The 26,391-nt window shown below is 41.3% G+C and overlaps 1 protein-coding gene across 1 annotated transcript in view; it reads left to right on the forward strand.

Annotated features, from left to right (window-relative positions):
• Positions 1–10,831: 10,831 nt before the first annotated feature.
• Positions 10,832–26,391, forward strand: part of LOC140226097 (uncharacterized) — a 55,360-nt gene continuing 39,800 nt past the window's right edge. Inside the window, exon 1 of the mRNA XM_072306582.1 lies at positions 10,832–11,014. Coding sequence (XP_072162683.1) covers positions 10,832–11,014 — 183 coding nt within the window. The remainder of the gene's footprint in view (positions 11,015–26,391) is intronic.

Here is a 26,391-nt window from a genome sequence, read left to right on the forward strand (position 1 = left end):
TTACTGAAACCTCGCAAATAGTTAAATCTACTATGGTAATTTCCGTATTGAATTTACAGTTCATTGGGAGTAAAAATAAACATGTTTTAGATGATCAGTTAATATTTGCAAGTAAAAAAAGTTGCACAATCTTGACGCCACTGGAATACTCGTGGTTCCTTTTTGCAAAATGCAATCCAATTCATTTTTCTTCGATTATACTCCGATCAATCGTTGTCTATAAAATCGCGATTTTATCGCGAATTCACAGTGATGAAATCGCATAATTTTTCATCCGAAACTCAAACCAAAGCGTTACCTGTGCTCGCGGTTTTGAACCGACGACCTTTGACAGTAGTATTTCCATTCCATACGGCTCTTGTATTCGCGGAACGGAAAAGTTGGGGGGGGGGGGGGGGGAGTCGCTCCTCTGACGGAAGGGTGTAACTGGATTTCCACATGAGCCCTCTTCTCCGTAGAACTCTATGGTTTCCACGGCTCATGTGGAGCTGGAGATATGCGCGAACGTGGACGCAGAGGTCGGGTGAAATTATGACGCGAGGGATTGATTATAGTGCTGCCGTGTTACGGAAGAGAACCGTAAGTGGAGTCTGGGATGAGCCCTGGGACACGCAAGAGCATGTGTTAACCGTGGCTCATGCAGAAATGCACTTACGTCTCTCTTCCGTAACACGACAGAGTGTTCCAAGTTCCAAGAAACGCCTAATAGGGCACCGTTCGAAAGCACCGGTGGATATTATTGCAGGTCGTGAGCCTAGACTGCCGTGCTAAGGAAGAACGCCGCATGAACATTCAAGAGTTGCCAAATTTCCATCGATAAAACATGTATTTTCGACAACATTCGTGCTCGATATTCCTTGACACTTTCAGAGATTTTAGATTCAATTGCGTACAAAATTTTCTGAAAATTTTGGAAAATTCACAATTTTCCCAGTGATTTCGGTTTTGAACGGAGGAAACTTAGCAACGTCTGAAGGCTTATACGGAGTTCCTCCTCAGCACGGCAGTAGACGACGACGGTACAACGGGAGTTTTCACACTTGGAGCGAAAGAACACGCTGTGGTTTGGCCTCGGTGTGTCGATGGCATGCCATGGCTCAAACGCCGAGTGCCCTATATATTGGCAAGGGAGTCGTGTGTCATAGCCGCCGGCTTGTAGCTTTTCCCGCGTCTTTGCCTCCGGTTCATCGTTTTCCATCATTTTCCGCCCCTCGGAATTATGTTCTGAAATTGAGCTCTCTCGAGTTTTTCATGAGAGAGTTCGGTAAATGTCTCGATTTTCCTGCGTTTTCTTTCATTTTAAATAAGCACAGGGCAGATCTCCAGCCTTCGCTGAAAAAAAAGTGAAGTTGATTTAACATTCTGGATGTAAAAAAAGTGTGCGAGAACTCGTAAAATGCTGAATTACCCGCAATATAGGGTAGTTTTACATCCAGGCATTGCTAAAGTAACTGCTGTCGCGGGTAAGTCAGCATTTCGTAAGTCCTCGCACACATCCAGAATGTTAAATCAACTTCACTTTTTTTTCGGTGTTCACTGGTAAAGAAAACCTCTTGGTTCAAGAGTGCAGTTTCTTGTCGCCGGATTTAAGAGTCTGGACTCTTGTTTCAATGAAAAATTCGCTTGAATCAATGTAAAATCCGCTTGAATTAATGCAAAATCCGCTTGAAACTCCACTCTTAAGTCAATGCAATGTGGCATCGGTCCAAGAGGTTTTTTTTTGAGTTCTGCGTACTCATCGAAACCACCTTCAAGTATTGCAGATTTTAGCCTTTCTGGGTGACTTTTTTGGAAACCAAAATGTCAATCCACTGATAAATCATTAAAACACGGCATTACAACCTTTTCAGTCTATAGAATAATTTCAAAATAACGTTTCCAATTTTGAACCAATCACGATGGATAAATATCAATGATTAATAGAAAACCGTATACGAAAAAAAACGTTCATAAGAAATAAGTACGTCCTTCCGAAAAGAGAGGTATGGAATAGAACCAGCGAACATGGATTTTCGCTGAGGTCTGTCAACCCCGAGGTCAATGGAGTAGCAGGAGTAAGGGCCACCGCGTCGCCTCAACGTCACAATTTTGACGTCAGAAGATCCAGCGTTCGTGAGTTGAGTAGTTAAATGTCTGCGCGGAGTAATAAGTTTCGACCAGCTTCTAGCCGGGCGTATTTTTCCCCCGCTCTTTCTCTCTTTCTCTCTCTTTGTCTCTCTCCCTCCTCTCTCTCGAGTCTTGTGTTTCCTGCTTTCGTGCACTTTTGGTTTCTGTTTCGTCTGTTTCGGATCCTGAAATCGCCCCTCCGAAGACTTCCACTTCCACAAAGACTTGTAGCAGATTTGCTAAGAGTGACGTCACGAATTATCTCGCTCTATCGATTCCCCTTTTAAAAAGATCGTATTCGATACATCAAACCGGTGAGATTGTATCGATATCGATTGGTTCAACATATGAACATAGCCTCAAAAATCAATTTAGAAATCTGAGGAAACGGGTCTTTTGAGATAGTTTTTTTTTTTTTTTTTTTTTTTGAATATGAAAGGGCAATGAGGAATTTTTAGAAATTTTCTCTTTTTCAGCTTTTCCAACTTAAATCCTAATTTATTTATTTTTTGGGGAGAGGGGGTGCTGTGTGAATTGTTTAGAACCAAACGATACATCAAACCACCATCGAATACGATCCGTTGAGGCATTTTTCGGTAAAAGGGCATGAAACAGCTCACCCCCCTTTTTGCAGTGGACTCGTATAATCTTTGCAATCGGTGAAAATGTAATCTTCATTCCCGTGTGTGACACTGGGAGGCCTAAAATACGGGAACCAATCAGAAATGGATTCGCATTGTCTTGACTCTCAGTATAAAGGGATTCCACGTGGTACCTTACTCTCGCCATCGATTTACTGATTCGTATCTATAGAATGTTTAAGCAGAAGAGGAAAGAACTGGCAACCGGTAGAACGGGGAAAAAGTTTCCTCACTCCCAATTCGTCTCTCGGCGAACAAAAGGGCGTAACTACACTCAGAGATGAGCCTGAGGAATCGTTGAGTTAAATAGATGACAGGCTCCTCCGCGATGCGAAGTTACGTCTTTATGTCGGGAGGACGAAGAGTTGTCGCAATCGACGGATGGAATCTTCCAGTGTTCCCAGATCTCCGGCAAATGCCGGAGATCTCCGGCATTTTCGAAAAATCTTTTTTCTTCAGAATTTCCGGCATTTTATCATAAATCTCCGGCATTTTGATAAAAAAAAAACTCCGGCTGTTTTTTTTTATCAAAATGCCGGAGATTTATGATAAAATGCCGGAAATTCTGAAGAAAAAATTTTGTCGGAGATTTTACGAAAATGCCGGAGATCTCCGGCATTTGCCGGAAATCTGGGAACACTTATCTTGACCATGGCAACTTGGACGGACCATCTTCGCGACGACGTTTTCTCATCGACGAAAATTAGCACTCAAGTTCCTCGGCGGGATTTTATTCGCGGACAGAACATCATTGCACCGATGAAGCGTAGCGGGGATCTTCCCCGTCCCGCGGGTGCACTGAAATCGAATTTCACTCCTGTCAAATTGCTGGATTAGATTGCTAAGCTCAAGGGCATTAAGACGAACCGATTCCTCCATCGCGTCGCCCCGAACACTCCCGTCCTAGGCAAGAACGTCGTATAAACACTCGGACGTTGTCAAATTTCTCTATAAATGCGAATGGACCACTAGACAAGGTACGAATTTCAGCATTCTGATACATGTTTCTCAACCATAAAATTTCACGTAGAACACGATACGCACAACGAAAATTACCAAAATCAACTCCTGACGAAGATATTTAATGATTCTCGATGCGTGAATTCAATGCTCGATTGAGAAGCTTGCTGAAACCGTTGTAGTGCGCGATTTGACTCACGTAGAGCTTTGAGTTTCTTGTGAGCGGGCAGTTCAAATTCCTCGTATAATCAGTGCGAAATAAAAACGTTAATATCTTCGTTAGAAGTTGATTTCGGCAATTTTCGTAGTGTGAATCGTGTTCTACGTGAAATTCTGGTTAAGAAACATGTATCAGATTGCTTAAATTCGTACCTTGTCAAGTAGTCCATTATTTGGAAACTTTGCGAGTCATAGTAGCAACGGCCGTGGAAACCAGTTTTAAGAAACTCATAAATTCAAGAAGACAATTCTTTATAAAAAACTATTAAAATGTACTATCCTTTTTGATGTGAAATTCGGAAAGCACAAAATAACGCAAATTTCGCACGCAGCTTGCGATAAGGAGTAAATTTCATACATTCTTAATTCGCTCGCCGTGATTAGTGAGCCATATTCTATGAAAAACAATAATTCATACTTTCGCTTAAGCAGAAATTTGCGATTGACCTACTTCATTTGCAATTTAACCAGAGGTATCTGAAAACATCAAGGACAAATGGACTGCATTGTGCAATTTGGAATTATAAATTCTGGCTCTTCTGGAAAAACATCTATGTGCATAGGGAAACTAATGGCACATAGGTTGTTTAAACCGGGCTAGAATTCACAGTTCCAAGTTGCAAAATTTAGTCCAAATCATCGTTTCCCGGACGAAGGAACGTGGCTCCGTTCCATAGTCCCGAAATTTGAAGTATTTTCATCAAACGGAACTATCTGCATTGTGACGTGAGTCCTATTATCCATACATTCTTATGGGTTTCAAGGCTCACGTCTTAATGCGCATAGTTCCGTTTGGCAGAAATACTTCCAATTGACCCAAATCTCTATGTATTTTCAGACAATATCACTGTACAGTTTTTATTTTAAAACACTGATGTTTGATCGTGATCAGAAGAAAAATCAACGTAATTTTCAATTCGCTCAATAGTTTTCTAATAAACAAATAATTTGCAAGTGGAAATTTTACAATGTTGAGATGAAGTTACGCTCAGGGAAACGACGGAATATTTACAGCTAACCCGGAGACTGAACATTTTATCGGGGAAATTTCGCAACGTTAGAATGTTGATAGGGCGTTTTACCGGGAGAATAGTGGCTCGATTGTTGTTTCCTCTCTGAATAAAATGATACGTGGCGAAACCAATTCACTTTCCGTGAGATAAATGTCTCCGCCCCGCCGCGCCCCCGCTCGATTTGTCGCTCAGCTGACATAAGGGCGTAACTACACATTGGGATGAGCCCGGAAAAGCATCGAGTTGAATGGACGACAGGGTTCATTGCAGGCTGAAATTACGCCCTGATGTCAGGAGAGCGACGGATTGAACTGGGTTTCAATCAAGCCGCTAAGAATGCCAGCACCTAACCGTGGCCCGATTTAGAAAGGCAAAGTTGGGGCTTCCGATCCATCCCACTACTGCCCGTGGTAAGTTTGACTTCTGCCGAAGTCGCGTCATTTCGAACTCTTTCCCCGAATTTAAGTATCTATATACCGCTCGGTATATCCTTTCCTTACAAGCAATGTGCAACTCAACGCAATGTGATCAATTTATGCCTGTAGCGATTATCAAGAAAAGTCAGTTTTCATCAGCAGAATTTCGGCAACGTCTGAATAAAAATAAGGCAATATAGCTCAGTTGTACAGGGTTGCTCACACCTTTCGCGCCAGGCCTTTTTCTCAGTTATTTTAGGTTGGACAAAGCCCAGGACCCACGGGGCAGAACATGATAAAATATTCTCCAAAGTTTGATGTAAACCCCGAATTTTGAAGTACGGATCCTCCATTTATCTCCCAAATGGGCCGGGGTGGGGGGGATTTCGGGACCATGAAATTTGGATTTCTTAGGACCGATCCCCTATTCGTCCTCGTGGTCCTGGACTTCGTCCGACCTAAAATAACCAAGAAAGAGGCCTGGTACGGTGGATCTGGGCACCTGTATATATACCATTCACATTAAATAGACCATTATTATTTGCAATGAACGTATCCTTAGCAATATTTCGCAATATTGAAGGTGTTTCTTGTTCCTAAATAAAGGCACAAATCTGTGTGGGAAAGATAATGGCACATGCGTTTTTTTCTAGAAAGAGACTAGACATTTAGTTTCTACGAGGCAACGTTAAGGGGCTGCACACGTTTCCAATTTTTATAAACACGCGTCCCTTTTTTACAAATATTAACGAAAGTGAGAAGTACTCACTGAGTACATTTTATCAAAATAAGTTTGAGTTTTTAAAAATTGTAGTTCCTCATTGCAAAATGTGGTCCGATAACTTTGCCGCAAGATTTCCAACGCACGTGAAAAGTGTATCAAAGATGATGTCCCATCAGCCTTTCGCATCGGCTGAAGCATCATGTGCGTCATCTATCTTTGCAAAGGAGCCCACTAAAGTTTAAACTCCACAGGTTTCCAAGTTTGCAAAACTTTAAAAGTGGCCTGAAAAAGAGGCAAAGTTAGACTTTGAGCGGAGTTGATAAATCCCTTCCGGTGAGCAAACACCTGGTTAAGACTTGGTGCTCCTCGTTCACACAAACAACTCGAGCGGATACGCCACGACCGATCAGAGGCCTAAAGTTCTCTATTGTGAAAGCAGCTCGGGGCATTATTATTTCCAGAAGCTCGGAATTGCAAAATTTCCTGGAAAATGTTAAATTTCGCAATTTGTTGATATTTTCATGGCATGATATACATAATCACAGCGCTTCAAAAGCCTTAATAATGACATTAAGAAGAGGGTTAACTGGACGTATTTCTATCAAACAGATTTATGTGGAGGTGAGAAATATGAGGTGTGCTCGTCAGTTCTCTGGCCGTAAGAGTGAATGAGAATAATAAAGCGCCAGTGACGTGAACGGAGATGGATGCGGCTCCTCAGTCGCGGCTCCTCGTAGTGCGCTTTAACTCATGAGCCCTTCCACACGCTCTCGTGCAATGCCGCGGCTTATATATCCCGCATTCAGTTGCTCATAGTATGTTTGATAGAATGTAAATCCCGCTTTTCAATTCTTCATAAGGAATCAGCCCTCTTTTACATCGTTTCTTATGCAGCTTCCTAGAGCACACCCATATTTCTCACCTGTTTGATAGGCCGAAAAAATAGCGCGGGAAGATCATCAGACGGTGACACACTTTCCCTACTCGAGGCGTGCCATTGTTTTCCTTTGGTTACACCTATGTGACCATCGAACGCACCTCCTTGAAAGTAGTACTTTCCTGCTCACCCACTCAGTATAGTGGCTAGGCGTGAATGATCGATTATCGATATTTCCCCTACTTGAAGCTATGGTAGAGAATCGATTATTAAGGTGTTCGATGCGAACACCCGATTTATCGATCCTTTTCCGTAGGTTTGAATGGCAGATCAATCGATACATCGCTGAGCACGCCGCGCCACTGCACCCACTGGACGGGTTTCCACGGGCCAGTGAGTGGAGGAGAAGAGAATGAGCGTGAAATCGGGATGAATTCGGTTGAAATTGGGATGAATTTGGTTAACGGCTCGGCGACGATCTGCGCTTCGATTGTCGAATCGTTATCGAATGACCTTGATCGATAGATAGCATTTCCAAAATAGAGAATTATCGATTGATTTCATTCGACAGGGACTCAAGAGTCGAGCCCAGACGGCAAGCCGCGTCCAGTTAGTTCCCCTCGACCGCGCGCGGCGACCGGCCAAGCGCATAGTAATTCGTGAAAACAATCGAATCAATTATTCTAATTCATAGTTTGCTCGCATGCAACTCTGCCGTGCACTTATTTAATCATTTTATTGGCTTTTCAATGTTTATCGCCTTTGGCCTGGATATTATGTCATAAGCACTGCACTGGCGTCTCGCAAAATACTAATACCGCCTGCACAGGGCACATAGGGCATGGGGCAGGGGGCGTATATTGCATGTTTTTACGGGCGGCTCATGCACTTTGTCCCAGTGTTGCCAGTTTTCATGGGCAATCGGGCATATACCCGCATTATTAGGATTTAGTACTATTGTGAAGACTGTCGCAAATCGGCAACGGTCCTCTGTCCAGCCGCACGTTCTACCGCCCCACTAACATACAAACACACCAACACGCGTGTTACTAGTTTTCTCCACTGCAAAGTATTAATTAAACTTGCTTGTGTTTGGTGCCGGGCTTCGTATCTGAGTGAATCATGCTTGGCGCAATAATTGTTCGCATTCCATATTTGTTTGTAAATACACTCTGGCTGCGGCGCACAGGTTCCCAATTTGCATATTTTACTGGCTCTCCTTGTTACGCCACCCTTAATTTTTCCAAGCATAATTTCATCCCTCCGAATGCTTGAATTTTTGTTGCCTCTGCCCCCAGGAAGCTACAAAACTCGAATAGGTACAAAAGTAAACAGATGAGCGCTGGGGATGAAAACAGTTCTGCGAGAAACACAACACCAGATACATTCACCTCCCCGCACCCCATTTTCACCATGGAGGTTTTATCCAAGAGACCAACATCGCACACAGATAACTGGAAATTTTAAAAGGGGTCATTTTATAGTTGGCTTGTCCCGCAGTTTCAAAGACGAACACATAAATTGGATTGATATTTAATCGCCATTCATTCCAAATTTTATGGGTTCCAATTAACTCCAAGCGCGCATTTCTCCCTCATTATCATCGCGCAACGAAGGTATTTTGCGAGCAATTTTTAAAAACTCACCAAACATTGTTGAAACTAACCTTACACTCATTTTGCTTTTGTAATCGTTTATTCTTTCAAGTTAAAAAAAGTGCAGTAATTATTTGTTTGGTTTTACAGATGGAACATTTTTTGGAGCTAATCGGAGGCTTTCATCCACGAATGCCACATCTACGGGACCTATCGAAAAAGTAAGGAATACTTCACTCGATATTTGATCATATAGTAATGCCGTCCGACGGAAGAACGCCGTGTGAAAATTCGAAAGTTGCCGAACTTCTTCTGATGAAATTTTAATTTTTATGGGGAGTTATGTTTAGTTATTCTTGAAATTTTCAGAAATTAATGATCAAATTTCGAACAAAATTGTCTGAAAAATCGGGGGGGAAATATCCACAAGATTTCCGACAAACTCGCATTTTATAGAAGGAAATTTCGTAACGTCTGAAGGTTCAAACGGCGTTATTCCTTAGCACGGCAGAATAGGTGTCTCACTATATTTATGGTGGAAAAGACTGGACTTCTTGTGTGTCTTGCGCTTGTAGGAAAAATACCTAAGATCATTGTTACGTTATTAATTATTTTTTTCCTTTTATAAAATGTTCTGTGATCACGAAATATTGGATAGTTTTTCTGTTTGCTAAAGAATGAATTGCTTTTATCCCATCTCAGCTTTATCAATTTGAGCTGTAAAATTTCAATAGAAGTAGTTAGAAAACAAAAGAGGATGGACAAGGGATTTCTGGAGGGAATGGACAGCATCTGCAATTTGACGTATTTATCCCAAAAGGAACCAGAGCGGGATGGGAGAGAAGGAGTGCACTTGTTAGTTGAGGGTCGCACAAGAATAAAAGGGAATTATAAAGCGCCAGTGACGTCATCAGTGACGATCGGGCTCGGCGACGACGACGGTCTACGTTTCTCATGAGCCCTGCCCACAACGCTCTTGTCATATGTCCACGGCTCATGATTTGGCATATTTTGGTGCTGATAGTTCCTTTTGATTTAATGTCAAATCCCCCTTTTTCATTTTGCCAAAAGGAATTACGTCCACTTTTACATTGTTCCTTATGTAGCTTCCTAGAGCGCACCTCATCTTTCCCACACATCTCTAGTTCCATTTTGCATAAACACGTCCAATTTGAAATTATAATACCTGGCTCATCTTCGAAACAACGTGTGTACCACTAGTTTCCCTATGCTTATAAGTGTTTTTACGGATGAGTCAAAAATTGTAGTTCCTAATCGCGAAATGTAGTCTAAATACATACTCATGTAACTGCGAAATATAACCGCCACAAAATAGATGTTTTTCCGCCTTTCAGTGAATAGATACTCGCGCCGGTCCAATTGAGTATGGTTTCCGGACGTGAAAATCGTAAAATACGAAATATTAAATTGCGAATAAAAATGTCTGTAAAATCTAAATAAAACTGGATAACTGGAAAAACGTATCTCGCGTGCTCTTATGATAAATATGAAAAAGATGAAAAAGTATACCGAAACACGCATATTGACTTCATTTTGTTAACTAATTTTCTGCTAACTGTATCAGAATTCCCACCGGTTTTTTAAACATATTTTCACATTTTTCATTTTTTGACCAGTTCCCAACTGTTTTAGTTCGCTTTGCCTCTCGCTATTCCTCTCCATCATGCATTGTGACAATTCATTCCTGTAATTAACTTGTTTCTGTGTTTTGTTTTAACTGCTTGCTGAAGATAGGCTAAGCCCGAAATGCACCCAAGCCAATAAACTTATTCAACAATATGCGTGTTTCGGTATACTTTTTCATCTTTTTCATCTCTAAATAAAAATTCCCGCAAGTTTCCTGGTAATTTTTATGGATGAGGCTATTCGTCGGTACGGTACCGACGGATAAATGGCTATTCGTCGGTACCGTACCGATGAATAAATGGCTATTCGTCGGTACCGTACCGATGAATAAATGGCTATTCGTCGGTACCGTACCGATGAATAAATGGCTATTCGTCGGTACCGCATCGGCGACAGGTGAATTCGTTTCCGCGAGTTGGTGGACCTGAAGTTTTGGCAGTTCGAAAAACAAACAGTTCAAGAAATTCATAACAGTGGCATTCATCAATAAAATCAGTGCAATTGAAGTGGCATTCGCGAAAAATATGCAACAAATGAAGAGAAAGTTTACGTAACTTCTACCTCAGAATAGCTGCTAGCCTAACCTCAAACCACGGAACCACGCAATTCAACAGTTATTTAAGTTCATTCAAGATGATTGAAAACATGGTAAGGACTGGAACAAATGTACAACTATTGTCAGTTCATGGTAGCTGCTCCACGGCTTGCGAATCTTCAGTATCTGTCGCTGCCCCAACTAACAACGATCATAGTGCAGAGAGCTATTCCACCACTAGCGAATCTTCGGTTTCTGTTGCTGCTCCATCTGACGAAAATGTCAGTGCAGAGAGCTTCACGAAGCTAAAATTTAAGAGTAAAGTCATTTCACGAGGGCGACCTAAACTGCCAGCAAGACAACTTTGTTCCTTTAATCGCACCGTTGCCGACCGACAATCTGTGGAAAATCCCCCCGAAAAACGAAAACGAAAGAAAACACCTGCAAATGAAACTAAAGGCCCCACCACCCGAAAAAAGAAGCGTTCTTGATGATTCTTTTGACAGAGTAGTACATTTCAGTATTATGATGATTCATTTGACAGTGAAGTACATTTCAGTATTATGATTATTTATTTGACAGAGTAGTACATTTCAGTATTATGTGAGAGTATTAAATACATAAATTAAATTTGGAGAATATTTCTTTACAACTCGTGTTGGGTTTTTTTTCCATCTTTCACCCAATTTTTAGCTCTTAACTTCCACCAAAATATTATTAAGAAATCATATCTTTAATATAATTTACGTACTAAAATCAAAGTACGGTACCGACGAATAGCTATTTATTCATCGGTACGGTACCGACGAATAGCCATTTATTCATCGGTACGGTACCGACGAATAGCCATTTATCCGTCGGTACCGTACCGACGAATAGCCACTTCGAATTTTTATTTGATCGAAGGCAATTTGACAGCGTCCAGCGGCTCATAAGGCGTTCTTTCCCTTATAGACCGAGAGCTCATGACTATTCGTTCAACCGGAATAATATAAATTTGCCACCCACCTCATTCGAAGCGGATTTTGGTGTGTTAAAAAGAAATGGGCGGTCTGGCAGGTCAAACCGGTTGCATTAAGAAAGTTTTAGGCCCCTAAAAAGCCCAAAAATTGCTCGGATTTTGACCGGAAACATATACACTTGAAATTGGGCTCATTTAACGCGGAAAACCTTCCTGATTAAGGATCAGTCGGTCTGGCAGCCGAAATCGGTTGCTTAAGGGCCGCCAGACCGGTTCAAAGTTGGAAAAAAAGTGCTCAAATTTCAACCGGAAACATATACATTTGATATTGGGCTCATTTAACGCGGAAAACCTTCCTGATTAAGGATCAGTCGGTCTGGCAGCTGAAATTGGTTGCTTAAGGGCCGCCAGACCGAACTTTCTCCGGAAATTCTTGATTAATTATATATATAAGGTGGCCCAGACCTACTATTCCAGGCCTTTTTTCAAGGAAAACTGGTTTTGATGTTTTGAAAATGGTCAGTGGAATAGGGAATGGACCAAAAAGAATCCAAATTTCATATATTCAGGACCCCTCACGACTCTTTAGGGGGTATTTTTGGGGGGCCCCCCTTGTAACTAAAAATTGCGTTGAAAAAACGTGGTCATTTAAGTTCAATGAGAATGGAGTCCACGCAAAAGTTCAATAAGTATGGAGTAAAAGAATATTCCGTCTCTCAATTTTCAATCAAATTAAAGACCCTCCAAAGAGAGGGGGGGGGGGGGGCTGCGGCTGGTGTTACCGTGCTTGAGCTCCCCACGATGAACACCAGTTTTCTTTCAAATGAACCAACATCCCTGGAAAAGCTGCAATTCTGAGCTATTTAGGGCAACTTTTCATGAAAAACACGATATTTTAGGTTTAAAAGACCTAAGAGGACTCCCCAAGGTCATGCGGGGAAAGGGCGCACTGCGCAAGCCCCGTTTGTCCTCTCCATGTCAAAAGCCTAACCTTAACTGTTCAATAGAAACACGCATGTTGAGGTTTAAGATTCCCAAAGGGCTTCCCACAGTAGGATGTGTCTTTTTCGCAAAAGTTTCAAATAGTCCCGCTCCACCGGGTTTTCCTGGTGATGCCTGGCATTAGGATCGCCTACTAAAAATTGGAACTTGATTGGACAATTTTTGGACCTACCGGTACACTTAAAACGCAATTTCTGCACTAAAAACAGCATTAACCATTGTTAGTTTATCGGTCGTTGTAGGCTTTTCAGCTTGTTCTGTTTATTTTTTCTATTAACGTGAATCCGCAGCAAAAGTCTCTAGCATACGGGCTGGTATCATTGGTATTTACGTGTTAAATATGTCTCATAAGATGAGAGAGGAAGATCCTCTCAGGGGAGGATATTGTGTCAAATCTTTCCGTAAACTCATCTTTTTTGATAAAAAGTATTATCTTAAAGAGATAAAGATTATGATAAAATCATGCTCCTACTCTGTTCTATATTATGTAAAACAAGTTTTACACTAAGGACAACTCTTGTGGTATTAAGTGCGGCAATTGCATTTTAGGTGTGCCTCAGCCCACCGCGTGAGAGGGCAATTGAGGAGGGTTCCGGAAAAAGGGCCCATACCGAAAAATCGCGTTGTGAGAAAAACGTCAATTAAGTTTTCATTACTGTGTTTTGACCGCGAAGAGACTCCAAAATTCAAAATGAATGTTTCATACAAGGATTCATACATCCTAGAATGAAATCAGAGATTGGCAAAAGTTACAAAGCATAATTGGACTGCGAGAGGAATTTTTAAAAAAATTCGATTATGGGCCCTTTTTTCCGGAGATCCACTGACAGTAATCGGTTCTTGTGACTAAACTAGTTAAAAGCACAATTGAAACAAAAAGAAAACGTATCGTCTCTTCTTAATAACATAAAATAAATAAATGACATCTTTGGTGGTCTGAAAACTGAAGCACTTCCCACCACAACATTCTGTCATTGACTTGAAAATTTTCCCGGAGATGGTTTTACCGGATGAAGTTTGGTAGACGTGACCATGCAGTCTTTTTAATTTGGCAGATGCCTTTACTCTGTTTGTTTTTTACCTGTTACCTGTGTTTACCTGTTTATTTTTTTACTTTTATGACGCTTTAATCTATCATTATTTACAATGTTACTACCACTCGCGGACATTGCGAAAATATCATCAACGAATGTAGACGAACAACACGAACTAACTTCGCGAAAAAGAAAGAAAAATCCTCTGACACACACTAATATTATTAATATTATTCTGCGTGTTATTATTTGTAGGTGCCACTGTTGACATCTTGATTAACACGGAAATCTGCATTTACTGATTGCAGCTAGTGATCAGTGCATTCGATGTATAAAGAGGGGCTGTTATCAGTCGGATCGCTATCTGCTGGCCGGGGCTGCTCGGGTCTCGCGTCATCTTCTAGATCACGATGATACCCCGCTCATAGAAGTATTCAGTGGAAATCCCGCGCCCGGAAAAATGGTCGTGTGGCTTGAAAAATTGGCGAATCGATACGAAACTTTAAGCACATATAGTTTAGGGTACGGGCAATCCATTAATGCGTTCTCCGGAAAAAGGGCCCATACGCCCATGGGCCTTTTTTCCGGAACCCTCCTCAAATGCTATTCCGAGACCAAATCTGTTTCAATATTTTTAAGTTACGCAAAAATTAGTGACACGTGTAAGACCATGATGTTTCTTCAGACTTTCAATTTGCCAATAGGGAGGGCAAACTTCGAAAAAATGGATGTCTGCTGTTAAAATCCGGTTTTTGAGGTCATTTCATCCCGCCGTTCGAGAGGTAGGTAATCATTTAAGACCAGATACGAGTATCTTAAAATATTTTACTCTGCACCGGAGTTAAATGATGAAAAATAATGGGTGTCGATAGTATCTACAGCTTCCACGTAAACACTTGTCCAATCGGCGAAGACCGTAAGAATGCGGGTTCCTCAAATTAAAGCGCGAGAACTTTCCCCCGTTTGCGGCATCATGTGACCTTGCTGTGAGGGACTCCAATTTTTTTACAGTCTTTCACATTAAATAATACCGATCCAGGGGATGCTGCTTAAGAAATTCCATTATTCACCCTGCTGTCGTTAGATAAGAGCCATACCCTACTGCAGGGACGTCATCTCAGGCTGGTCATACAGACCATTAGGTCGACTTAATAGTATCATGAGAGGAACATAAACCCACAATTAAATACAACCCAAGTTTGTTTTCGATTTTTCGCTTTATTTTAAACTTAGGAAAATATAATAAGATACTTTGTAGTCGTTCCGATTAAGAAGAGGAGATTGGAGAAGAGAGAAAAAATCGCAAGAACTCCCCATTTTCGTCAATTTTCACCGCCATACCGGTACAGAACCAGCTGAGATAAAAAGTTCAGTCGTGTGAACGGTGTTCACACGACCGTGTTCACCGGCAGTATTTTTCGGTTCATGTTACCGCTCTCTTGGTTCTGGGAACCGCATCCTCAGTTCATGCAACCGAGTTTTTTCGTTAGTTCTGTTCGGTGTGGGTGCTCGGTTGCATGAACGGAGGATACGGTTCTCAGGACCGGGAGGGCTACAGCACCGAACAATACGGCCGATATTGAACACCGTACATTTGGTTCATATGACCGACGTTTTTCACTCAGCTAGTTTTGTTTTTTTTGGTTTATTAATTTATTTATCTATTTTTTTTTTAAATCTTTGGACCTACGGATCCAAATTTGCATTTAAAGTGTATCAGTAGGTCCAAAAATTGTCCAATCAAGTTCCAATTTTTAGTAGGCGATCCTAATGCCAGGCATCACCAGGAAAACCCGGTGGAGCGGGACTATTTGAAACTTTTGCGAAAAAGACACATCCTACTGTGGGAAGCCCTTTGGGAATCTTAAACCTCAACATGCGTGTTTCTATTGAACAGTTAAGGTTAGGCTTTTGACATGGAGAGGACAAACGGGGCTTGCGCAGTGCGCCCTTTCCCCGCATGACCTTGGGGAGTCCTCTTAGGTCTTTTAAACCTAAAATATCGTGTTTTTCATGAAAAGTTGCCCTAAAATAGCTCAGAATTGCAGCTTTTCCAGGGATGTTGGTTCATTTGAAAGAAAACTGGTGTTCATCGTGGGGAGCTCAAGCACGGTAACACCAGCCGCAGCCCCCCCCCCCCCCTCTCTTTGGAGGGTCTTTAATTTGATTGAAAATTGAGAGACGGAATATTCTTTTACTCCATACTTATTGAACTTTTGCGTGGACTCCATTCTCATTGAACTTAAATGACCACGTTTTTCAACGCAATTTTTAGTTACAAGGGGGGCCCCCCAAAAATACCCCCTAAAGAGTCGTGAGGGGTCCTGAATATATGAAATTTGGATTCTTTTTGGTCCATTCCCTATTCCACTGACCATTTTCAAAACATCAAAACCAGTTTTCCTTGAAAAAAGGCCTGGAATAGTAGGTCTGGGCCACCTTATATATATAATTAATCAAGAATTTCCGGAGAAAGTTCGGTCTGGCGGCCCTTAAGCAACCGATTTCAGCTGCCAGACCGACTGATCCTTAATCAGGAAGGTTTTCCGCGTTAAATGAGCCCAATATCAAATGTATATGTTTCCGGTTGAAATTTGAGCACTTTTTTTCCAACTTTGAACCGGTCTGGCGGCCCTTAAGCAACCGATTTCGGCTGCCAGACCGACTGATCCTTAATCAGGAAGGTTTTCCGCGTTAAATGAGCCCAATTTCAAGTGTATATGTTTCCGGTCAAAATCCGAGCAATTTTTGGGCTTTTTAGGGGCCTAAAACTTTCTTAATGCAACCGGTTTGACCTGCCAGACCGCCCATTTCTTTTTACACACCAAAATCCGCTTCGAATGAGGTGGGTGGCAAATTTATATTATTCCGGTTGAACGAATCGTCATGAGCTCTCGGTCTATTATGAACCACGGCAGAATAGAGAACTTTTCCTGAAGGATAACGATACGTGCTCATCATCCGTTAAAACTGAGAGTAAAATTTAATTAATGACGGGAGGTGGTCCATAAAGCGAACGTCTTTATGCCAAAAGGAACTATGTCCAACGCAAACCCTATGCACATAGTTCCTTTTATCATAAATACGTCCGAGTGTGAGTTGCTGGGGTCTTGTTATTTTACGGAGTTTTTGAATCCAAAAGAGATCAGTGGCGTGGCGTGCTTTGCGATATATCGATCGTCATGCCATTTAAACCTATGGAAAAGGATCGATAAACAGGGTGTTTCGCAGCGAACACCTTAATAATCGATTCTTTACCATAGGTTTAAATGGCATAACAATCGATACATCGCAATTCACGCCACGCCACTGAAAGAGATTTAGTGCAGGGCAGAGGTCGGGTACGGTGTGAATACATATTAGCAATTGAGGTGAAAAAACAGAGTCGCTAAAGTATGAATAACCAGAGGATGGAGTGGGGACGAGGGCGCAACTTTCAAGTAGCGAGCGTAAAATCGTGAGGGCATGAGCACGGAATAAGCATGACCGCCACGTTATGTTGAGGTTCGCAAAGGTTTCAATGCAAACTAATCGAGAATCTGATGACTTTTAAACGAAAGTTGACAACAGCGGCCATAACTTGTAGTTAGAAAATTATTGACGTCACGGTGGCTAAGCGATGTTGCCATATCCCACAATGTCAAACTGAAATGGGCCTGTTGCAAACTTCTGCTAGAACAAAAGAAGGACAGTTGGATCGCATTTAGCAAAAAGGAACCAGCGCGATTACGGTGTTTTCAAAATCGTGAGACTTTTTCTTTTCTTATAAAATACTTAATATACGTACAGTATTAAAATCTACACAATTATTTTCACTAATTTTTTGTTTAAATTAAACTTTTTTGAATACTTCTTTGAAAACCGATTTTATAGTTAGATGACTTACTTTCTTATAATCGGTTTTCAAAAAGGTTTCCAAAAAAACTTTAATTTAAACAAAAAATTAGTGTTCATATCGCCGATAAAGTTTCAAAATTTGTGCAGTATGCTACAATATAGGGACAATTATTTTCCATTGAAATTAACAATTTGTTGGTTGAAAGCAAAAACTGTTTGCTATTCTAGGAGATTTTTTAGACAACTATGAAGAAGCAACATTTTTACAACACTGTAATCGCGATGGTTCCTTTTTGCAAAATGCAATCCAGTTGTTTCTAATAGAAAATGGCTCCAAAATCACGATGAGTGCATCGGGGAAGTCTGATATACACTCCTAACTTTAAAATCTGCGAGAGAAGTTTGCGTTTTTTTAAGCTTCCGCTTCAAAGACGATAACACGAAACAGGTGTCCATTTCGCAAGAGAAGTCGTTCCATCCAACCCTTGCGCACTAGGATGCTACACAATATTCAGCATGGCCGACGCTTTCGCGCACTTCAACGACGCAAGGAAAATGTAAATATAAATACGCCGGTTGATAAAATCAGAGTCCCTTATATGGAGAGGTCGAGACATACACCCTTTGGAGTCACAACGGGAATAAGATTACAGAAACTTACGTTCTTTGCAATCTTTGATGCATTCTTAAAATCATTTCTCGTTCCTTCTCTCGTTCCGTTGTTCCTTGCGAACGAAATTGCCTCGGTCCATTCAAGATTAAAATCTGTGCAATGTGAAAATGTAATCTTTATTCCGTTTGTGACACATGAATGCCTATGTCCGGTAACTTCAGTCATGGATTCGCACTGTCTGCTCCGGTATAAGGACTCTAAAAATCCCGTCTCGTCACGTGTGTTTTGGCGACGGCCATATTTAATATTCCGTAGCATCCTTGTGCGCAAGGGTTGGATAGGACGACTCCTCTTGCAAAATGTTCACCTGTGCCATAGTATCGTTTTTGAAGCGGGAAGCTAAAAAGAAGCACATTTCTTGTAAGTAAAGGGTGTATATCAGACTTTCACAGTGCGTTCATCGTGACTTTTGAGCCATCTTCTTCAAAAAATAACTCCTCCGTTTGTTGTGCCCGAAGTTTGCAATAGGCTAGTTGTATCAGGCAATGATAATTTCTTCTAATACAGGTAGTGTGGCAACGGACCATCAGTCGTTACACCATGGCAGCATCGCCTCCTACGATCCAGTTATTATAGGTTTTAAACAAAAATAATCTGACTCTCTCCCACTTATTCGACCTCTATGTGTTGTCTTACTCTAATTTCGAAAAGCGTGAAAAAAGTGATCCCCCCCTTTTTTTAAATAGATATGAACTAGTCGTGTAGTGTTACACTGTTACATGCGCGAATCATTGAAGTTTTCAGGAAATTACATATTCATGCCTAAATTGAACAAGTTATTTTACGAGATGCGTAGCCACCAAAAATCAAGTGCCTAGGTAACATGAAAAAACTTAATTTCATTCAATATTCTTCATGTTTCTGTTCAAAAGAATTAACCAATCTCCGACATATCATCTGTAATGAGATCACAGTCGCACGAGCAGAGTTTAAATAAGTTGGTTGTAAATAAAACAATTAACACCGATAAACTATACTTGAAACTGCTGCAAGCAACTTCTGCCCTGGAGCCGCTCAAATCATCGACTAGCGTATTGAAGGCGAACTGGCGAGAATGAGCGCGGAGCAACGTGAGTGTGTTAAGCATGGCTGGAAGAGAAATTGGTGAATGTTCAAGGCGCTGCAAGCAACTATTACTGCTCCTGAGCCGCTCACATTGCCTACCAACTTATTGAAGGCGAACTGGTAAGAATGAGCGCGGAGCATTGTGAGTGTATTAAGCATGGCTGGAAGAGAAATTGGTGAATGTTCAAGGCGCTGCAAGCAACTATTACCGCTCCTGAGCCGCTCACATTGCCTACCAACTTATTGAAGGCGAACTGGCGAGAATGAGCGCGGAGCAACGTGAGTGTGTTAAGCATGGCTGGAAGAGAAATTGGTGAATGTTCAAGGCGCTGCAAGCAACTATTACTGCTCCTGAGCCGCTCACATTGCCTACCAACTTATTGAAGGCGAACTGGTAAGAATGAGTGCGGAGCATTGTGAGTGTATTAAGCATGGCTGAGAGAAAATTGGTGAATGTTCAAGGTGCTGCAAGCAACTATTACTGCTCCTGAGCCGCTCACATTGCCTACCAGCTTATTGAAGGCGAACTAGTGACTGGTGAGAATGAGCGCAACGTTTCGCAATGTGCAGCTAGATCTAAACGGGTTTTTTGAAGATGGACGTGAACGCCAAAATTCAAGTTTCGAGAAAATAAAAAAAAAAAAAATTAATTTCTTTGACGATTTTTTATATGTCTGTTCGATAAAATGGACAAATGTTCTGTACACCATTTGTATTAAAACAACGGGCACATGATGCAGCAAGGTGTACGAATTTAGGGGACAAATTTAACAATTTAACATTTTGTTGCGTACGACCATCTTCCTCAAAACTGCCCAGAGATGCGATTTTTAACATGTAAAAGACAGTTGAATAGCATGTGCACCCAGAGACAGTATGAAAAATCATAGTTTGTGCCCTTATTGCTCATGATTTTTAGCATAAGGAAGTACCCTGCGCTGAGAGAGGCAACTCGAAAATTAAGCCCTTTTCCCACTGAAGCAGGTATTCAAATGTTAAAAAAAGACGTTAACGAGCAATTTCGGTAGAATCACTCCATAGTAAGATGCACCCACCCTCAAAGAAAAGTGTTCTGTCGAAAACTCAATTCCTAAACAGGCTGCTTACGCCTTCCTTTAAATAACCCGTTTAATAGGTCTATTGCACGCAAGAGATGCAGCCAAATAAATGTACTATTTCTGAGTAAAATCACACGCAAATTACGTTGGGCACGTTGAAAAAGTCTGTCCATTTCTTTACCTCGCAATCTGCGTGGTTTGTAACACGCTTTTTCAAGTTTCCCGCGTCTGCGGGCAGTTTGTTTCAGTGACCGCCGAACAGGTTTGCAAAGGCAGAGGAGTAAGAAAAATTAACCTTAGTAAACAAGCGATTTCTATAACTTTCTCTATCGTATAATTTCAATCGTTTTCAAGTGTTCGTTTCCGTTTTTCCCTTCATTTTGCAAAATCAAAAGCGTTGAAACACCTGAAACCTAACCTAACACTTCGCGAGATTGTTTGTTTATTTAAGTTATGTCTTTCTCCGGGCGAACCTGACTGCCGACCACTAAACGAAACTGTCCGCGTGCGCGGTAAATTCGAAAAAGCGTGTTACAAACTACGCAGATTGTGCGCCAGGGAATGGATTTCAGACTTTTTTAGTGGGTCCCTTGTAATTTTCGAGCGACTTTACCCTAGGAAAGTGGATTCAGTTGGCTGTATCTCTTGTGGGTAACGGAGCCATTGAGGTCTTAGGAAGAGATCACATACACAAAGAGAACATGTGAGAGATAGCAAAAAAACATAAAGAATCAAAAAGAATCCAAGGTCATTCCCGAGGGACTTCGAGTTATCAGCGGTGTCCATTAAGGTTCATGATACACTACGAAAAGAGTTATTTTCTCTCATTGTCGGTGAAAAAAGAAAGACGAAAAAAAAACCACCAAGTCAAGATCTTAAAAAGTTCGCCTCTCAAACCGCCAAAATTCACGGATAGTATGCGTTTTGAAGCCGAGCAATATAGAAATGCAACATTCTTTGTGAGTGAAGTGGAGTGCTAAGAGTGGTTCACATGCCGCGGTCTCCGCGTTGTTGCCATCATGTCCTCAGCGGATGAATCCCGCGCACTTTTGACTCTCGTTTAAAAAGTAGCATCTGGCAACGTCGGATACTTGAAAACCCTGAGCCACCGCCGCCCGGCTCTTCAACCCTGTCTTCACTCATACTTCGGCCCAGTGGCGAGGCTTGATGATCGACTATCGACTATATTATCCCACCTGAAGCTATGGAAAATAATCGATTATCACGACGTTCGTTGCAAACACCCTGTTTATCGATCCTTTTAGATGGGTTTAAAGGGCCGAATAATCGATATATCGCAAAGCACGCCACCACTCCAGCCCAATCTAGGGACCCGGCAACTCCCCGTTCTGTTATTGTTAACACCCTGTGTTTTTCCCATTTTGCACTTATGTCACCACTTGAAGACCCTGCGCCCTGTCACATACGAGACCCCATCATCTTTTTAGTCCACTTCCAGTTTCGAGTGGTCTTCTTTAAGGACCGCTCGTTGCAAATAACCACCCTGTGGTTTGGCTTCCCTTCAGCCCCCCCCCTCCCCTTCACCCCTTACAAGAGGGACCCTCGTTTTTTTTTTTAATTTGGTCTCTATATCCAACGTGCTGTGTCTTTTTAAGGACCAGCAATACCTATCATTATGGACTTTTTTAGTCGTTACATCATAGCGTTGCTTTTCATGACCAATTCACTTTCGGCTCTGGAGCAAAGGATGGTCCCGATGTCCAGATGGTAGATAAATCATACACTCATGAGAAAAACAGTTCGGTAAATCCGAACTAGTTTCGGTTCATATGGAACCAGATTTTTAGTTCGCGTACTACACGCACCGAAATTATTTGGTCTGCTCAGCCGAACTTTTCGGTCCACCGACCGAACTGTAAGAATATTATGTCGTGAAACACATTCGGTTGCACAAACGAATCAATTCGGTTGAACAGACCGAATAATTCGGTTGTGTGTACCGAACAAACTCGTGGGTTCCATATGATCCAAACTAGTTCGGATTTACCGAACTTTGTTTCTTCAGTGTATCACAAACCCATGGCAAGCCACCACTATTTTATCGTTATCCAACTATTGCTTAATCAGTAATTGAAGCGTTGGGTGCAAGAAGGGCATGAATGTCACTCCCTTCGCGAGTTCAGGGGGCGCAGCCCCTTGTACCCTTTTGTAGCCAAATCAGTGTATCGCGTGTATACGTATCGCCAAGGACTTGCTAGTTGGGTAACATCACCTGTACGCCTAGCAATATTTTTCGTCGCTAAATATTGTACGATGCCCAGCACCAGCAATGATAGTCATCGGGTAGGGTGCAGTGTGTGGGCAAGATGAGAGTAAATGTAAACGGAGCTTCACCATAAAACACTCCCTCACGTATAACTCGAGATTTATCACCGTCGATATAATTTTCTCCGCGCAGGATGAATGTTTGTTGTGCTATTTGAGTGGGAGAGGGAGGGTGAGTGTGAGTGTTTGCAATAGCGAGACCGAATATTTCAAAAATATACTTTGTACACGTAGTGAAAATATATTTTTTGGCGGTGTGAGCGTCTCTGAGCGTTCACGTTGTATATTTTTTTGATTGCCAGCAACGTATTTCACACCAAGATTTATGAATTTCCCACCGAGTGGATTGAAAATAAATTTTCAGCGCAGCCATCGAGCTCTCTGTAAATGCATTTTCAATACTCCATTATGTTCGTGATTTCTGATGAAGCAAATGTAATAAGTCTTGGAGTTTCCTCTTTCGTATTTCCGACCTGAGGAAGCATGTCTTGTAATTGTGCCTCTTTTTCCCCCGAGACTAGAGAAGCATGTTAATGAGGAGGCCGTAAACCTCTTAGATGGTGCAATTTTAGTGAAAATATTAAGAAGGTGGAAGACCTTCGAATTGTCATCAGGATTTATTTTGTAAGTAGATATCTAAAATGTACGGATAAGAGTATGAATGAAGTGTGAAAGGAAGAATGTTAAGTAATTGAACTGGTTACTTATATGTTTTGATTTTTCGCAAAGAAAGACAGAATTTTATAATTCTTGTTTTTTTAGAGAATGGTATTGTTATCTAACGTTACTTTGTATTTTTAATTAATTTAATATAATTTATTTGAATCATGTAGATAGTTACAAGACATACTGTTGGAGTAGTCACGTTATATTTGAATAAAATTTGTATTGAAAAGTATAATAATAAAGAACATCCGGTCAAAACAAAACCGGAAGAAAGTTGTGAGTTCTAATTTTATACCGATCGTATCTTAAATGGGTTCACCAGTGCCTATGTAACACTGTTAAAAATTATTCTGGCCTGAGTGGCCTGAGTGAAATATTATGGAGCTATCCTGCCTGGAGCATCGAGTGACAAAATTTTGCGGTGAGTTAGATAGCTCGCTCTGGCATGGGAAGCTCCTTGTAGCATGTGTCACTCCAGGAAAGACAGCTATATGCTCGGGAGAGATACTTTCCACTCAGATTTAAGATACTTAAGAAGAAACAGAGCTATAATTTTCTGCGCATCATCAACGCGCATTGACCGTTACAATCTTATTCTGGAATTCACGACTGCGACGGCGTCAGTCTCCAGCCAGTGGCTTTTGCGTGAACAGTGATTAGTTGCGACTCGTGAAGGTGTACAGCAAATTAAATTTTGTTTGAAGGCTTTCCAGGATAATACCCAATGGATCCCATACCAAAGTGTTCGCTGAGTTCCTAACACGACGGAAAATAAAAATTCGTCCTAGTAGAATAGCCTACCTCCAGGAATTTTGAAAACGCCGGTAAGGGCAGCAGTTTTATGAAACTAGGTTTAAGAGGAAAAATACATATTTCGTACCATTATACTGCAAAATTGTATCTCTTTCTCTTTTATCGCTTCATTCCTTATCGCTTGTTGATTTGCATGTGCATGGTAGTTTATTTAGATTATTCCCTATTTAAAACCATCATGTTGCTCCCGTTAATGGATTATTTGCTTTTAGTTGTACTTCCTTGTCAAGTATCTGTAGTTTCCTTGGTGAAGGTTCGTTATGCGTCTGGAGATGGCACTGTATGCCGAAAAACCTCAGGTGTATTGAATAAAATTTTGCAGTATAATTCTACGAAATTGTCATTTATTCTTTTTAGCTCGTATGATACTTTTGGGCATCAAAGCCTGATTATATGGGTATGGCGTGGCGTCCAGTAAAGTTAGAATTCTGTTATCGTGTATATTTATTTTTTAAGCTTACACTGAATTTATGTTCACAAAATACTTAATATCTATAAAACTTTTCTTTGTCTAAAAGCGTTTTCGAAATTACTGGAGACAGCTGTTCAGCTATGACAAATATTGATTTTCCGTCGCGTGTTTGCAACTCAAAAAACACTTTGGCTCCGAATTTGTGGGATATTGGCCCGAAAGTTCCTCAAACATGATTTGATTTGCAGTACAACTTCACATCTTTTCAAAAAAAAAGAACATACATTGCAGTTACAGGTGGAAGGGAAAGGCAGAAGAGGGAGGGAGGAGAGGGAGGGGAGGAGAGGGAGGGGAGGAGAGGAGGGAGGGGAGGAGAGGAGAGGGAGGGGAGGAGAGGGGGGAAACGGATCGGGGTATGAGACGGATGCCAGGGGTAAGGGGAGGGCAGTCGCCAGCGACGCAGCCCGTCCTTATGCCTGAGTTACTTTAGCTCAGCATTTCCATACTTACGTCGGAGATTTTCAACTCCGTGGAAATTGGCCCTGAGCGATGAGTGACTTCCGAGCGACTTCCTTATATAGGTCGTGCTTCTGAGCTAATTTTTTTTTAACAGTGTAAAATAGTTTGAAGAATTTTTGCAGGCACCCGAATTTTAAATTAGGATTTCAAACAAGGGAACTTCACCACTAAAAATTGAAAACTAATGTTGAAATATGTGTATTTCATAGAATTTTGGTAAATTTTTAATAATTTTCGTAAAATTTTACATTTCCGCCGGGCGAAAAAGACTCTGCCTCACCTAAAATTTCTCACTTCGCAATTTCGCAGAGGAGGGTGCATTTATCACAGATGGAAATTGATAGCTAAGCTCTCTAAAATTGTTTCGAAAAATAGCAAAATATTATTATTTCTTGGCGATTCCTTTGATTATTCTTTTCCCAGCCACGACGATCCTTCAGTCACTTCAGTTCGCGACATTAGTTAGTTTTTCTTAAAAAAATTAAATATGAACGGAGATACTGAGGCATAGTGATAGAGTCAGGGGTTTTAAGAATCCAGCCATCGAAATGTCATAATCCATTGCGGATAGGTGCAGGATAACGCGTTGAGAGGACGGGCGGAGTTCTCGCAAATGCATCACAGAGAAGAGAGTGGGAGGAGGAAAGAGAGGTCCTTGATAAAAATTTGATGAGGAGGATGAGAGAGGAGGGTGGGGGGTTAATAGAATATGCGCTCTTTCAGGTGTTTCGAGGAGAGGGATCGTCGCTGGAAAGACAAGACTGTAAGAGCAGAAGGGTAAGAAGGGCAAGAAGCATGACCCGAGCCGTAGGGCGTAATTAGCAAAACGTAGACTGCGGAAAGATTACTCTCATGAGATGACATTAATTATACTCACGGTTATCCTCTCGGAGTCCTCCAAACAGTTTCAGCCGCTGTTGTTCCTGCCTGGGGCCGGGGATTGTCAAACGAAGCATCCCTACATTCATCCCGAGTAAAACATCTCACGAGTTTCCCAAAAGGAGCTCCTTACCTCGCGCCTAAAAAAAAAAATAAAATAAATAATTAAAAAAAAAAGAAATTAAAAAACTAACAACAACAAGAATAACGGCAGTGTCTGTAGACGAAATTGCAGAAATGGCCGAATTTTGTTCCTTTGTCGGATCCTCTTGCAATTTCAGCTTTCTTTGTATTTCTCTTCGAGGATGATTCAACGCGTCATTCGCTGGTGCCTAGTCGAAAGAACGTAACTAAATTTCAATGTTGCCTAGTTTCCTTTCGCAAATTGCATTTTTGATAGGAGAATATTGGGCGATTCTAATTGAAAATTGCACGCATTTTTCCTCTGTTTGC

Source organism: Bemisia tabaci, chromosome 1 (genome assembly GCF_918797505.1).
Source record: "Bemisia tabaci chromosome 1, PGI_BMITA_v3".
Classification (NCBI taxonomy): domain Eukaryota; kingdom Metazoa; phylum Arthropoda; class Insecta; order Hemiptera; family Aleyrodidae; genus Bemisia; species Bemisia tabaci.